The sequence below is a fragment of the Sorex araneus genome, chromosome 4, assembly GCF_027595985.1.
Source record: "Sorex araneus isolate mSorAra2 chromosome 4, mSorAra2.pri, whole genome shotgun sequence".
Taxonomy (NCBI): Eukaryota; Metazoa; Chordata; class Mammalia; order Eulipotyphla; family Soricidae; genus Sorex; species Sorex araneus.
In genome coordinates, this window is record NC_073305.1 from 145,130,428 (window position 1) to 145,146,067 (window position 15,640).

Here is a 15,640-nt window from a genome sequence, read left to right on the forward strand (position 1 = left end):
TGGTCCCCTAAGACTTGCCAGAAATAACCTCTGAGTACAGCCAAGTGTGCCCCAAACAAAAACAAAAACAAAACTAAAAACAAATCGAAAAGCAACCCTCCACAAAAGCGTAAGTTTGCATTTTTTAGCTTTGCTCACCCAAACCAAGCAAATTAGTTAGAGGCCAGATGTAGTACAGGGGTTGATGAACAGGCTTTGCATGTAGCTGACCACGGTTTGGTCCACAATACCACATGGTCCCTAAGCATTGCTGGGTGTACCCTGGAGGCTGCCCAAGTATCAGGGTTCAAGTAATCACTGGAAACAAAGGGTTAAAACGTACTGACTCCTTGGGCCTTTATACTGATCTACCCCCAGGGCTTCTGAGCATCCTGGGAGGAACCCCACCCAAGCCACAAAAAAGCCCTCAACAAACAAAAATATTGGCCAATGTCAAAATCATCCAAACCTCTTCTAAGACAAGTCTTAGAATGATGCTTACACTTGCTAGCTACAAATTTCCATTTCCCCCTGTGAATCACTACTCTGAATTACAGAGATCTCCAAGCCTGCTCGGACTGGGACTGGGCCTCCTTTACCCAGATCTCCAGTTTTCCAGTAGCTTGGCAGTCTCCCACCCACAACTGCCATGTAATCTCATCATTGGCAAAATGATGAGTGATGCAGAATCTCGAACTGCAGAGCCTGGCAAGATACCTGTGGCTTTTGGGTATATTTGATATGCTAAAAAACAGTAACAATAGTGGGCCTCATTCCCCTGACCCTGAACGCAACAGGGACGAATGGAGAAGTTACTGGCACCTGCTCGAGCAAATGAATCTATGAGCAAAGGGACAACAGTGATACAGTGATACAGTGAATTTACTGACTACAAAGAAACATTTACATGTAGCCAGAAATCGTTATTCACAAACAAATCTGTAGCAGTGATATAAAAAGGGGTAGATGCTAAAATTTGTTGACACAAATTTTAGCATGAATTTTGGCTCTACATTTTATGTCTCTGAGGTGCATTTCTCTTATCTGGTTAAAACTGGATAAGCAACACCTATTGGGAAGATAGGTGTTGAACAGGGTCAGCTGCATGCAAGGAAAGCACCTTATCTCCTCTGCTATCTCTTTATCCCCTCATGTAGCTCTCATATATTTTGTTGATCCATTAAATTTTTATTAGTTAACTCTTGTTTAACTCACTAAAGCTTGATTAACTCATAGAGTTAGAGTTGAATGACAAAGAATCTACCTAACACACTAATAATCACACACTATGCAAGTCACAAATGTTTGTTCCATTTCATTCTTCCATTACAAAGCACCTTTGAAAAAAATTGAATGATCCTTCCTTAAACATTGACTTGGGTTAGTTCAGACTTTCATATATTGCTTTCCCAACGGTGCTTGCCCAATGGTGCTTCGGATCTAACCCAGCTCTGAGCAGAGGATGATGACATTCACTGTTCCTGGGAATTTTCCTCAGGCATCACACAGAGCCTTCTTTTCTGGGTTTCAGCTGAGATCAAAATCAAGAGAGAAACTAAAGGCCAGTCTTTGACTTGCTTGGCTCCAAGAGATGTGAATAGGTTGAAATTCTGTTCCTCTCCCAATTTATTGTTTCTCAGAAAATCTTATTTCCTTTTATTTATAGAAGGCAGCATGTCTTTTGTGTGAAGAAACCAGAGAGAACTGCTGTATATTCTTAATTAGAAGGTGAAAAAAAAGGTAAAGAGAGAACTGTAATAGAGGTAACTACTGGATTAGCCTATAATCTTCAGCAATTTTAATTAACTCAATTTTAAGCATATACATCCAGCATATCCCCCACCCCCTCCCCATAATTTTAATTGTAACTTTAGGTGGCAAGCACATACTGCAGAAAGACTTATTTTGTAGATACATGAATCTTTTTTGGGGACGTTGTGGGAGAGGGGTTGGCCATACCTGGTGATGTTCAAGGCTTCCTGCTCTGTATGGAACTGTATTCAGAGATTACAGCTGGCAGTGCTTGGGAGACCAGAGATTGAACAGGGTTGGCTTCATGCAAGGAAAGTATCTCATCTTCTGTGCTATCTCTCTATCCCCTCATGTAACCCCTCATATATTTTATTTATACACTAAAGTTTTATTTGTTAAGTCTTGATTAACTCATTAGAGCTTGATTAACTCGTATAAGTTAGAGTTGAGTGGCAAAGATAATTATTGCAAAGTGGCAAAGGTAATTATTGAATTTACCTTAACAGCATCAAAATACATCTTCTTAGCTTCTAGATCTGTTTTGTCAGACATTAACCATGCCTTTAGCAAATATTCGTAAAAGCTGTCGCCAAGTCCTCCAACAGACACATGATCTGTAAAGAGAGGAAAATGAATCTGAAAGTGAGTAAGTCTTTAATTCAGGTACTGCAGAAAAATCACATCAGCAACTAGGATGTAAAATACTATGTTGAAGACAGCTCAATGTTATACTAAAACAACTCAATGTTATACTTAAATTATAACCAATTCCTTGTTTTGAGCAAGATTTTTCTGAAATGAGCAGATGTACTATTAAGTAATATAATATACTCTAAATAATTACCAAGGTAGTTTTGCAAACATGAGGGTTTTGCTCAAGCGGGCAGCAGTAACATCTCTATTGTGAGACTTGTTACTGTTTTTGGGATATTGAATACGCCACGGGTAGCTAATATGAGGATAAAACATATATAATCCTGCCTAATTAAAAGACTAGTTCATTAGTATGAACACCAACATAAAGTATTTCTACTATATATTTAACTTTTTACTGATTTACAAGTCTCACAATGGAGATGTTACTGGTGCCTGCTTGAGTAAATTGATGAACGGGACGACAGTGCTACAGTACTGATTTAAATATTAATAATAGAAATGTTATATTGAAGACATTAGAAATATTTGTCTTGCAATGAAACAAAAAGCTTGTCAACTTGTTGAAGTTATTTATCTTTAACCCCCAATAATGATTATCTAATATCTTTTTTATTGTTATAACCTGAAGTTTTTCTAGTGCTGTAACTTGAAGGATAAAAATCCTTTGAGTGTAATGCCCCAAAGCAGAGAGAGAGAGTAAGAGAGAAACTGTCTGCCATAGAGGCAGGGAGAGGGGTGGGATGTGAGGGGAGGGATATACTGGGGGTATTGGTGGTAGAAAATGTATATACTGGTGGAGGGATGGGCATTCAGTCATTCTACGACTGACACTCAAACATGAAAGCTTTGTAACTGCATCTCACGGTGATTCAAAGTATAAATAAATAAATAAAATCTTTAGAGAGACAGTACTGGGGTTAAGGTTCTTACACCTGCATTCTATTGATTTGGTTTGAGTCCCCACCACCAAGTGCATTAAGTGTCTGAGCACTGCCAGGGTTTACTTCTGAGCAGAGAGTCAGAACAGCCCCTTAGCATTACAGGATGTGACATAAAACCCAAAACAAGTCAAAGGGAAAAAAATCCTTCGGAAGACAGTATTCAAGATTATAAAACAGGAAAAGTTTTCTCCACAATACTTGATTCCAATGATTCTTTCTCATTGGTTTTTAATGACAGGTCCACCACATATATTACTACACACTTGCAAGTTGTAGGGTAGGTGTCTTCACTACAGGTGAGAAAATGGAAGCCGGGAGAAGCCAAATGAGACTGCAACATTGATGCATGCCATTTCATTCTGTAGCACACTCAAAGCCCACCTTGTATCTGCTTGCTTTTGACTATTTAACACTAAGTGCATTCTTTTGCCTAAAGCTTGAATTAATACTTTTCAAGCATGTTTCTTTCCAAAAACAGAGGCAATCTAACTGACATGACATTCCTAGAATTAAGAAGAATTTGAGCCTCACCTATTGAGTCAATCCCTGGAAGCCCCAGGTAAGTGGGACTTTGTGACTGAGAACTCTGGGTCCAGTAGAACTGGAAACAGAGGATGATCCTCTACCTGTATCTGCCGGCCTCCGCCCCAACCCCCTTCCATCTCTGGCAACTCAGCAGTCACGTCCATAAGCCACCTCTGGCTGGCATGGATAATCTCGTCATCAACACCATTTAGATCGCATGTCCTTCTCTCTTGGTAGGGAGCATAACATGATGTTTGCCATAACCATGCCACTGGACCCCATGTCAGGTGGTTTCACTTGGGGTGCCCCAGAGGGGGGTGGGTGTGACCCCCCACCCCAAGGGACCCAGCCCTGGCAGCCAAAAACTTCCAGAACTAAACCACTGCCATGCTCATGGCCGCTCTCCACATGCTCTGGCTGAGCCTCACCCACGAGTGACCCTATCCCTGGACACTTCATGGGACACACCCTACCCACACTCCGCACCACATCTGAACTCTCAAACTAGGAGGCAACCAATCTTAGAGGGAAATATATATTTTTGCACATCTATATATAAAAGCACACAAGGCTCAACCTTTAACAACATGTTAGTGATCTCTTGAAGAAGGACTTATTGGTTCCTGGGTGAAATACAACAATCTTCACACTCTTTCCTCTAGGGATACCTTACTTGGTAGCATTTTCAGCGGTTTTTCATAACAAAAATACAAAACATGTTATTTTGGTTCTGCTTTGGGGCACGAATTGGGGTTCAGGATGGAAACATCCAAAATATGGTAGTGGGAAGGTGTAGTAGTGGTGGGATTGGTGTTTGAATATTAAATGTAATCAAATATTATGAATTACTTTGTAAAATACAAATTAGAAAAAATAAATTAAAAAATAAGAAGAATTTGAGCAGTAAGATGATGACTTTTATTTTTTATTTGTGTCTCCCAAGCATTCTCAGTCTATCTTTATTCCAGAAGAGTTTGGGGTGTCTTAATCCCAGGAGGGATTAAGGTACTGTCATACCAGGAGGTCTCTTAATCCTTCTTCCCATGATTGGCTTATTTTGAAAATTTTGAAAATTTTAAGTTTTATAATTAAAAACCAATTTGATGTTCTTTTGTTGTGGGTTTGGGAAAGTTAGGCCACATCTGATGCTTCTCAGGATTTACTCTTGGCTCTGTGCTCAGAAGTGGGTTGGGGTTTTCTCTCAGTGACTCTTGGCCAATGGACCTAGAGACTTAATGTGAAGGCTCAAGGTTGTAGTGCTGCTGGCATCCTGTGCTGCTGGGCATTATCTGGGCCACCTGTGCTGTGGTAAGGCCTCCAGGGCTGCACCAACAAATGCTCAGTGCTTGGGGGCCTTGTAGTGCTCGGGATCAAATTGGAGTGGCCACATACCAGACAAATGCCTTAACCCTGTACTTAACTTAACTCTTCAGCCCCAAAGATCTGTATTTTTAAGTGGTAAAATATGACTGTTTCTAATGTAGAAAGTCCAAAATTATTTTCCTTTTTATGTTTTAAATTAGTTTTCAAATCAATTTTTAAAATTCTAAGACTGCTTCTTAAAATAGCAGTGTTTAAGGTGAACTTTACAGTTTCCTAAATATATCATCACAGAAACCTTTGACATTTACAACCTAAACAGACCAAGTACAATGTCATCAATAATATACTCTGTTGTTATAAGCATGATTGCAGGAGACAAACGCAAGCGACACACAGTAAAGTAGTAAAGCAAATCACTGTCCAGTTACTGTCAAAATAACAGAGACTAAACGAAGTAAAAGGAAATGATGGCTATGATCCAGACACGTCCTTCAGAGTTAAAGCAATGAGAGTTGAAAACTAACAGCCAGAGCAGTTTCATTTTCCTCCCCCTTGAGTTATGATTCTGTAATAGATAGAAGAAGCATGTTTGGGCATTTGGAGAAGGAGAAAGGATTACATAATACACACACTTCAACTAATTTTGGAAGTTAATTTTCTATTTCCTGTTCTTATATATTTTTTTATTTGTTAAAAACCAAAATAAAGGAATACAGGGCAAGAAGACCTTGTGATAATTTAGCGTATCACTCACTAAACTTTCCCTGTGTCTGGATGACTGTTTGTGTTGGCAACAGAGTTGTATGTAAATTTATTAGTGGATGTAGGAGAGAACATGCCTGATTTTATCAGCAGGGAAAGACTGCATGATTTTGTAAAGAATACACACACACACACTCCAATTCTTTGAAGATAATTATAGTATATCCACTCAAATATTATTCTCTTCTCTAAAGGGTATAATTGATATTTTCCTTCCTAATGGGAGTACAATTCTTAACATAAAAACTGGACAATAACAATACTAAGCAAATGAAAACAAAAAGGATTACATAGTAATGTATTTAAGAAAATAGTTTGCAGACTAACTGAATATAAACTTCAATCCCCAAAGAAATCCCCTAATGCTGCTAATACCTCCCCCCACAGCATACTGTTGAGTGATGACTGTTCTGTCCATAGATGTAGACCCCCAGGCCTCCACTCCCTTCCCTAACACACACACATCAGACTTCAATAGTCACAAGATCGTTCTGTTTTATCAGTGACCAAGATCACATAATTCTTCAGGCAAAACTGAGGATCCTGGACAAATTTTTATTTTTTAAACTTTTAAAAACTGAATAACTATGATATATATCCTTACAAGGCTGTTCATGATTGGATTTTAGTCATACAGTATTTCAACACCCATCCCTCCACCAGTATACATTTTCCAGCACCAGTATCCCCAGGTTCCCTCCCATCACGCCCCACCCCTGCACCCCTGCCTGCCTCTATGGCATGTATGGCATGTGCTTTTCTTCTCTCTCTCTCTGACTCTCTCTCTCTTTCTCTCTCTGCCCCTTTCTCTCTCTCCCTCCCTCCTTTTGGGCATTGTGGTTTGCAATATTGATACTGAAAAGTTATCAAGAATATCCCTTCACCTACTTTTAACCTTCAGATCTTGAGCCTCAACAACTTTTAAAAGAGAATAAATGGAACCAGCACTAAATGCAGAGACATAGACATAAACTGAATATAGAATACAAAGTTCAAGTTAGTAAACAACTACGAGGTACAAGATACTATGTGTGAGGATGAATAACTATGACTAAGACAAAGTCATTGCCATTAAAACATTTCAAAACTATATGAAGATGGGTATATATGTAAATCCTGGGCAAAAGACTATAATAGAAAAATATCCAAAATGAAGAGAAGAGGAAGAAGGTGAGTAAAGGAGAGAGGTGTGCTAAGAAAGGGGGTGCTGAAATATGTGAAAATTAAGTCTTATCTGCACTCATTTGTGGAGTGTAGGGTAGCATCACATGAGGCTGACACCAAAGGACGGTAGATACAAGGGCCAGGGGGATTTCCCCATAACTTCAAGACTGCTTCATGAGCAGAGGGGAGAAGGCAGATGGAATAGAAAAGGGATCACTAAGAAAATGATGGCTGGAGGAACCAGTTGAGATGGAAGATGCATGCCGAAAGTAGATAATGGACCAAACATGATGACCTCTCAGTGTCTGTGTTGCAAGCTATAATGCCCAAAAGTAGAGAGAGAGTATGGGGAATATTGTCTGCCTTAGAGGCAGAGGGAGGGTGGGAAAGAGGGGGTATACCCAGGATACTGGTGGTGGGGAATGTGCACTGGTGGAGAGATGGGTATTTGATCATTGTGAGATTGTAACCCAAACATGAAAGCTTGTAACTGTCTCACAGTGATTCAATAAAATTTAAAAAATTAAAAAAAATTAAGTCTTACATTGCTACACAGTTGGAAATCATTAAGTATATTTTAATAGCTTTTAAAATATTATTTTGGAGGTTTTTGAGGGCATTAGCTATGAGGAGTAATGAAGAATAACCTCAATGAGTTTTGATAATGTTAAATAAAAATTAATCGGTTTACTTTGTACTTTGAATAGATTTTTTTTTTCTATTTGGGTCATACCTGGCGATGCATAGGGGTTACTCCTGGCTTGTGCACTCAGGAATTACTCCTTGCAGTGCTCAGGGGACCATATGGGATGCTGGGACTCGAACTCAGGTCGGCCATGTGCAAGGTAAACACCCTACCTGCTGTGCTATCGCTCCAGCTCCTGCATAGATCTTTTTTGCACAGATTTTGTAACAGCATTCACTGGTCACTTGGAAAATACTGGTTCAATGAATTATGCAGATCTTCCAAATGTTGACACATTTTATTATATAATATCAAAAACCCTCATTTGTTAATGTCACACCAATCTCATCAGAAAAGTCTTTAAGTGATTACATAAAGTCTTAGCATTGTTATATAAAGAGTTTTCACCTTATGAACCCATGAAGGCCTCAGGGATGTCAGCGATCTGCAGATCATTTTTAGCTTAGGTGAAATGGCAACCTTAACTACGATTTTCTGGTATCAATAACTAAACAGTTCACTGTTGGGTTTTTAAAGTACATTATTCTTATTAATTTTTTTTCTGGTGTTGGTGATAGAACCCAGGGTCTTCCACATGCAGGGCAACTGTTCTATCATTGAGAGATCTCCAGTCTTTAAATCAAATTATTTTTAAGAACAGTACTTCCAAAGTAACTGTGAGTCATAATTATCTAAGAATATATTTAAATATAATAAAGCTCAAAGAAGAGTAAAATTTTAGGTCATGCTGGTAACCTGCTTGGCAGTGAGGCATCTCTGTTACCATTCACCTGCTCTTCAATGGCTGCTTAATCTACCACAGTTTTTTGCAAAGCTGCTTGAGAACATTTTTTTTTCAGCTTTTGTGCATTTTTACACACCTGATAAAAAAATCTTATGAGGGTATCCGGCATAGTGCTTTCTCCTACTCCAAAAGTATCTATCTCAGGGGCTGGAGCAATAGTAGAGTGGGTGGGGCATTTGCAGTGGGTAAGGCATTTACCTTGCATGTGGTCAACCCAGATTCAATCTCGGCATCCCATATGGTCTCCTGAGCACAAAGTAATTCCTGAGCGCAGAGCCAGGAGTGGCCTCTGAGCACAGCTGGGTGTGACCGCCCCCCATATAGAAAAACAAAAAACCAAAAATATAGGTCTAAATCTCTATTGGCATGAGATTTATCTTATCTGTTAGACTGGAATTAAGTAGAAAAATACCCTGTTCACTCTTCAATGCCCAAATCCTTAAAGATTCAGGCTTCTCTACATCTCAAAAACAAGCACACAGAAAATATTCTTACATAGAATGATCTAGCTACTGTGTACAAAACGCTGAGAGTCATCATCACAAAGGGAACAGTTTCCTTTGTACACACTTAAATACTGACATATTCCTATTATCCTGACCACACTTTTCCACTTCTGATTAAGAGCTTTAAATGTGCTATTCTATAATTATGCAGGAAAAATTAAATTTTCTTAGTTTGCTAGAAACACAGTCTGTCTGTGTTTTAACAAGCAAATCCCATTTAAACTTCTAAAAACATTTTCTGCAAGTGCATTTGTACTATTTCCTGCTCTTTTTCTCTGCTGCTATAAGCAGTGCTAGGTAGCATCAAGTACTTAGATAATGCTAATCTTGTGACTTACATTGACCCCATTGTCCACTACTGGGGTTCAGATAGTTAGGATAAAGGCCTTCTGGTTTTTCCAGACTGTTCAGTACTTTTCGAATATTCATTACCTATAACAGAAAACAAAATGTTACCATCAAAATAAAAAAAAAACCAATGCTGCTATCAGTCTTTCCTCTTTCTTGATTATGTTTATTCATGTTAGAGCAAAGGCTAATTTAGAGAATGCATTATTGGAACATAGTTGCTTTTGGGGTTGAGAACACACAGGAGAAAACAAATAAACTATGAGACTGATAAATGTAGGGAGTGAATATAAAAAAGAATCCTAGGTCCGAATGCCAGGATTTTCTAATATTTAGAAGTTGGAAGAAGAGGATCAAATAGATTGAGAAAGAACACTAAGTGCAAAAGGAAGCAAAACCTATGAAGCATGGTATCTCTGCAGCCAAGACATAGAACATCTCATGGAGCAAGAAATGCGTCATTAGTTAAGAGGACAAGGAAGACGTGATAAGAATAATGCCAGTTCTGTTAATCTGCCATTCACTGATCACTGTGACTCAAATGCGTTCAAGCCCAACTGGAACATGTTCAAGAGAGTGGAGGTAAGATGGAGAAGATAAGAGAGACAATTCTTTCAAGGAGTCTTGCTGTAAGGGAAGCTGGTAAGTTCTGTGAAAGCTAAGGGCTGAGTTGTGGGTTGAACACACAACTGTCAATATATGTGTAGGTTTGTTTTCGGAAAACCAATAATCAATTCAATGGGTTGTTTTTATAAACTTTTGAATTTTAAGAAGTTTTTCACATATTTGGTTCAAAGTCCATACAACACTTTACAGGTTTTTATTATCACTTGTAAAACCTGGTCTTTGGGCCGCATCTGGTGTCCTCAAGTATACTCCTGGGTCTGTCCTCACAAATCACTTCTGGTGGAGTTTGGGCAACTATCTGTGGTTTTGGGGATCAAACTCAGGTTACGTGCATGCAATGTAAGTGCCTTACTGACTGAACTCTAGCCCAATACTGTAGCATTTTAGATAATGAAAACAGAGAGAGAAAAAGTGACCTGTTTGAGGGGCAGAGAAACAATTTTTTTTTAAAGCCAGGGCTTCTCATACTGAGAATGGTGCCATGGAAAACCTGTGGATTTATAGTTAGGTGAAATGAAATGCTGCATGCAACAAAACTCATACAGAACCATACTGAACTTGATCGTAAACTTATTCTACATTGCGATTACTACGTCTCTTGGGAGAGAGCCATGCTTCTCACAAGGCCTGCTCCACAAATCAGTGTATCTTACAGATTCTCACCTTTTCAGCAAAGACAGGGTTTCCTGATAAGTGGCTCAAGTGCATGAACTCCAGATGTAGTGTTCCAAATTCTGCCAAAATACTGCTGCCTCCTGAAGCCCAGGGCCAGTTCCTTCCAATCCCACTAAAATAGAGAAGAGATCAAAGAGTTATGGATCATACTATTTCTACCACCCCACTCTTCTAAATAAGCTACAACCAAAAGAGACAGCTTTTGAATAATGGCATCTCAACTAAAGTCCATTTCAGATATTTAATAATATTCAGCACAGTTTGCTTTGTCTAGTATTAAAGATTATTTTAGGCTCTCATTCCAATCTCTATATGAAAAATCATTATTTCCTTTAATCAGAAAGAAGTTGTTGCCATCTTGCTGGTGGTAAACAAATATTTAAGAAGGTTCAAGTCATATGTAGTAATGTATGCTTATTCCAAGTCTAATATAAGCAAAACTATTACAAAACTTCAAACTGTGCCCCCAATCCCACATGAAAAACCTTCAATACTTCAATTTCAGCTTACAAATTCATGAATTTTTGTAGCTGTTCACATTATTTTTTTCTTCCATGTAAGGTAAATTTCAAACATTCACTGGCTATATATCCATTTCATCTCTCACTGACCCTCAATTTATAAGACTTCATTTTTATGCTTCTCCTTGCATTATTTTACTAATTTTCTAAGTATATTTTCTAAGGCACTCACTCATTTCCTGACCTATCAAGTATTTCAACAAAATTATGTAATCCAAATCTAAAAAGGGCTAAGAGCATGAGCTCAAATATTATTGCCTCATGGTTCATTTTGGGGAAATGCTTTTATAAAAGAATTAGTTTTAAACACACAAACACATATAAAGTAGCTCTTGAGACATAGTCATACTCTTGGGTATAGTTTATTTCTTGAGAGCCACTTAAAATGTCAAGACATATGTGATAACTCAAAAGAAAAAACCCCCAAGATTTCTCCTGACTATAAATCCCATTGCAGAAAGCTGAAAACCACACTCTGGTTTTGGTTCATATACACATTTAATGCATGCCAACTGTTTGCCATATAACTGGTACTTACAAAAAGGTTATAATGAACAACAACAACAAAAAATTCACTGTTCTTTATAGACTTCAACGTGTAATGGGAGAAGAAAGACCCAAGCATAAATGATTCCAAGTGAATAGGGCAAATGCTAACAAAAGTGTGTGAAGAAGCAATGGAAAACAAATTATCAAATGCTTTCTTTTCAGCAGGTCGACTTTAGGGGGGAGAAACTCCAAATCAATAATAGTGAGTTTTTTGTTGAAATATTGAATGTAATCAAAGTAAAGTGAAAGTAAAGTAAAATTTACCAGTTACACATGCGGGGTGGGGGGCTGGGGAGGTGGGGGGGAGGGGTGAGGTATACTGTGATTCTTGGTGGTGGAATATGTGCACTGGTGAAGGGATGGGTGTTTGAGCATTGTTTAACTGAGACTTAAACCTGAAAGCTTTGTAACTTTCCACATGGTGATTCAATAAAAGAATAAATTAAAAAAATAATAATAAAAAAAGAAAAAAAAGTGTGTGAAGAGTTCTCCAAGCACTTAAGAACAGAACAGAATAACATGGTAGGGTCACCCATGCGTTCTCCAGGAAGGAGACTACTGATTATTATTACTTTTCAATTGTTTTTCTTCTTGTGATCACAGGGGCCACACCTGGCACACATATGGCATAGGGGTCATGCTTGCTGATATGTGAACCTAGGAGCTTACATATACAAGTCATTTATTCTACCACTTGATCACACCCCCAGTGTACTTAGCTTATTCTTGAAGGATAAATAAGAAATAGAGAGGAGAGGAAGGGGAATACAGAATGGCAGAGAGCAGGAGAGTTAGCCAGGAAGTGATGTGGTTATTGAGAGAAGGTTTGAAGGGGTGTGCAAGAAAGAGATAAGAGAGAAGAGAAAAGTTAAAGCTAGACAGTAAGTTGGGTCCAGGTTGGGAGGCATCTGGGCTACTCACTGTCTTTCTTCGTTCTTCCCTAGATTTCCCACCCCTGCTTTTTTTTTTAATGTAACTTAGAGTAAACCCTTCCATTTTTATCGTTTTTTTCTGCTGCTTGGCTGGATGCTGTAGCAATTTTGAAATTTTGGAAATTCCGGATTGGCCTCAATTTTATTCCGTTTCTTTTTCAAACAAATTTTAGATCTGTTCTCAGACACAGATTTATAGTAATCTAAATTGAAAAGTGAACAAAAGTGGGACATCTAAAATTATATATTCTTTTATTTGAGAGAAGTATCTTATATTCATTAAATTCTGGGAATGTGAGTCGGTTTTTATTTTCATGCTTGGCTTAGATAAAGAGATTATCCAACCATCCAAATAGAATAAACAGCTACTATCAAATTTTATTAACATACAGCAAACACAGAGTAATTGTCCTTCAGTTTGTTGTCATGACTTATTAGTTTCTTTTTTCTAACCTTTCCATCACTGACCAAAGTCAATAAGTCTACTAAGCAAAAATACAAATTTCCATGATCTAGAGAAACTATTAGACATAGAGTCACAACATAAAACAAAGCTTCAACAAGATGAATTCTTCCTGGAAAAGGAAGATGATAGGGGTCGAAGAAGCTCACTTTAAGCTTTGGAGACTGGTTCTGACTGGTTCTTTCCAGTTCAGGGCTAGCAGGTGTGGTGACATCCTCAGTACTAATTGAAGCAGTACACAGACAACTAACCTAGAGTTCACATTACTTTTGTATTCATACATTTGTTCACTTCTTTTAATCAAGAAAAAAACTCAGATACATTGAAATACGCATTTTTATGTAAAAGAATTAAGAATTAAAAGGAGTTACCCATAGACTGTCTTTCCTTCTTTGTACACATCCAGATCAAAGTAAAAGTGGCACTGTTTTCTAACAATTATATAGGGAGCATGAACATTAAAAGCACTTACAAAAGATTAGTCTATATGTTAATATGTTAATGTTATTATGTTAATGTTAATGTTAATATGATATGTTAATAGAAAGTTGGTCTCTAAAGTCTTGGTTACATGCAGGTGATTTCTAAGACTTTTTTGGTTTTATTTTGGGTACCACACGATGGTGCTTGGGGTCTACTACTGATGTGATGCTCAGGGGGTGATGTGATGACTGGGTATTCAACACAGGGTTCCGCATGCAGCACATGCTTCAGCACTTTGAGCCATCACTTTGCCTCTTTAAGATACCTTTTTATTTTCCTGGTCTTTTTTTTCAAAGTCTACTTATAATCTATACATTTATGTGGTTTTCATCACTAAAATGACATGTATAAACAGTGGATGTTGACACCAAAATAGGTTTGTGATTAAAGGGAGATGAGTCCAGAGAGTGTTCTGTTCTAGTCTGGGGGGTTAGGTGTCTTAAGCATCCTATACCAAAGGCTAAGCTTTCTAGACCTCATGATCAAAACAAACCTCACTGAGCTTCGAGGTTTTAAAAGGTCTTTAACTTCATTATTCCTTTTTCATTACAACAAGGGCAGTGTTAATGCCCTTCATGTTATCTCTATTTTATAAGCATTAATAATGTTTTGGACAATATTTTAAAGACAAAATAACAGTCTGGATTCAAAAACTGTTAGTTTTATAAGGCAGGTATAATATAAGTATTCCCAAATATGCTATAATGACTACATTTTAAACCCAAATGATGCATCAGCATATGGAAATGCAGATACAAAAAAGGCAATTTAAATGATTTGTGGAACTTCCAAGTGTTTGCTTCAAAGAAACCTGTAATAGAACTCCAAAATTTTGTATCAGGTTTAATTTTATTTTTTTCAATCCCTTTTATTTTATTTTTAAAATTATTTTAGCTTTTGGGCCACACCCAGTGGTGTTCAAGACTTAACTACTGGTGCTGTGATTAGGGATCACTCTTGGTGAGCTCACGGGACCAAATGTGGTGCCAGAAACAGAAGCGTGGCCATCCATGTGCCAGGCAAGAACCCTACCCTCTGTATTGCCATTCCAGCTCCAGTGCTTATACTTTAAAGTGAAACATTATTTAATGTACGCATTATAAAGTTAAAGTAAAAAGTTCTATCTATAAAGGTATTAAATTTTTGAAAATAAAACATCATGATAATGAATAAGTGATTTTGAATGAAAAATGTCTTTAAAACTGAATTGCTATGATTCTTTTGAAAATGTGAAATACTACTCACATATATAGTTTTTTAGAAGCTATAATCTGAATGTAGTTTATTAGCAACTAGGTAATATACTGCTGCATTCATACACAAGGCTTAATTACTGACCTCAGAAGCAATAGATTCCTATGTTTTTCTTTCCTTTTTCCAAGAATGGTTAATAGCACTCCAGAAAGAAACTATAATATACTAATGATACTCTTCTCCTTAGGTTTGAAACCTATGGGAAAACAGTTTATTGTTTTGTAAGGGACCAAGTAGCTTGAAAGCTCTTTGTATAAATGGTGGATTCCTACAGAACAATCCTAAATCGAGGTACTTAATGCTCTACTGACTACCCAGATACAATATGGAACATTAACAAATACATTTGGCTACTTAATCCCTAATTACAGAACAACCAAAACAACTTTAAAAAGTCTTCAGGTGAATATGTAACTAAGGCATGGGTAGTTATAAAGTCTTGATTACTTAAGACTTTCGATTTACTCTTCTGGGATGCTTGCTACTATATGAAAAAATGGGAAAATGGACCATATAGAGCTTCCATAAGGTTTCTTGTCAGAAGAATTTCTGATTGAGTGATCAGTAAACAAGTTTCTTTCAAGTTCATAACAGAATATAGGTTACTTTGAAGGGCTATGTAGTTAATAAGTTCTAGAAGAAAAAATTACCCACAAAAAATGCCCATTTTGTATATTATGCCAAAACTT

The 15,640-nt window shown here is 37.5% G+C and overlaps 1 protein-coding gene across 4 annotated transcripts in view; it reads right to left on the minus strand.

Moving 5' to 3' along the window:
• MAN1A1 (mannosidase alpha class 1A member 1) overlaps positions 1 to 15,640 on the minus strand; it is a 196,209-nt gene that overhangs the window by 14,746 nt on the left and 165,823 nt on the right. For all 4 annotated transcript variants that reach the window (XM_055136509.1, XM_055136508.1, XM_055136511.1 and 1 more), the window contains exons 7-9: positions 10,738 to 10,861; positions 9,438 to 9,531; positions 2,230 to 2,345 (exon numbers count right to left, since the gene is read on the minus strand). In XM_055136509.1, coding sequence (XP_054992484.1) covers positions 2,230 to 2,345; positions 9,438 to 9,531; positions 10,738 to 10,861 — 334 coding nt within the window. The remainder of the gene's footprint in view (positions 1 to 2,229; positions 2,346 to 9,437; positions 9,532 to 10,737; positions 10,862 to 15,640) is intronic.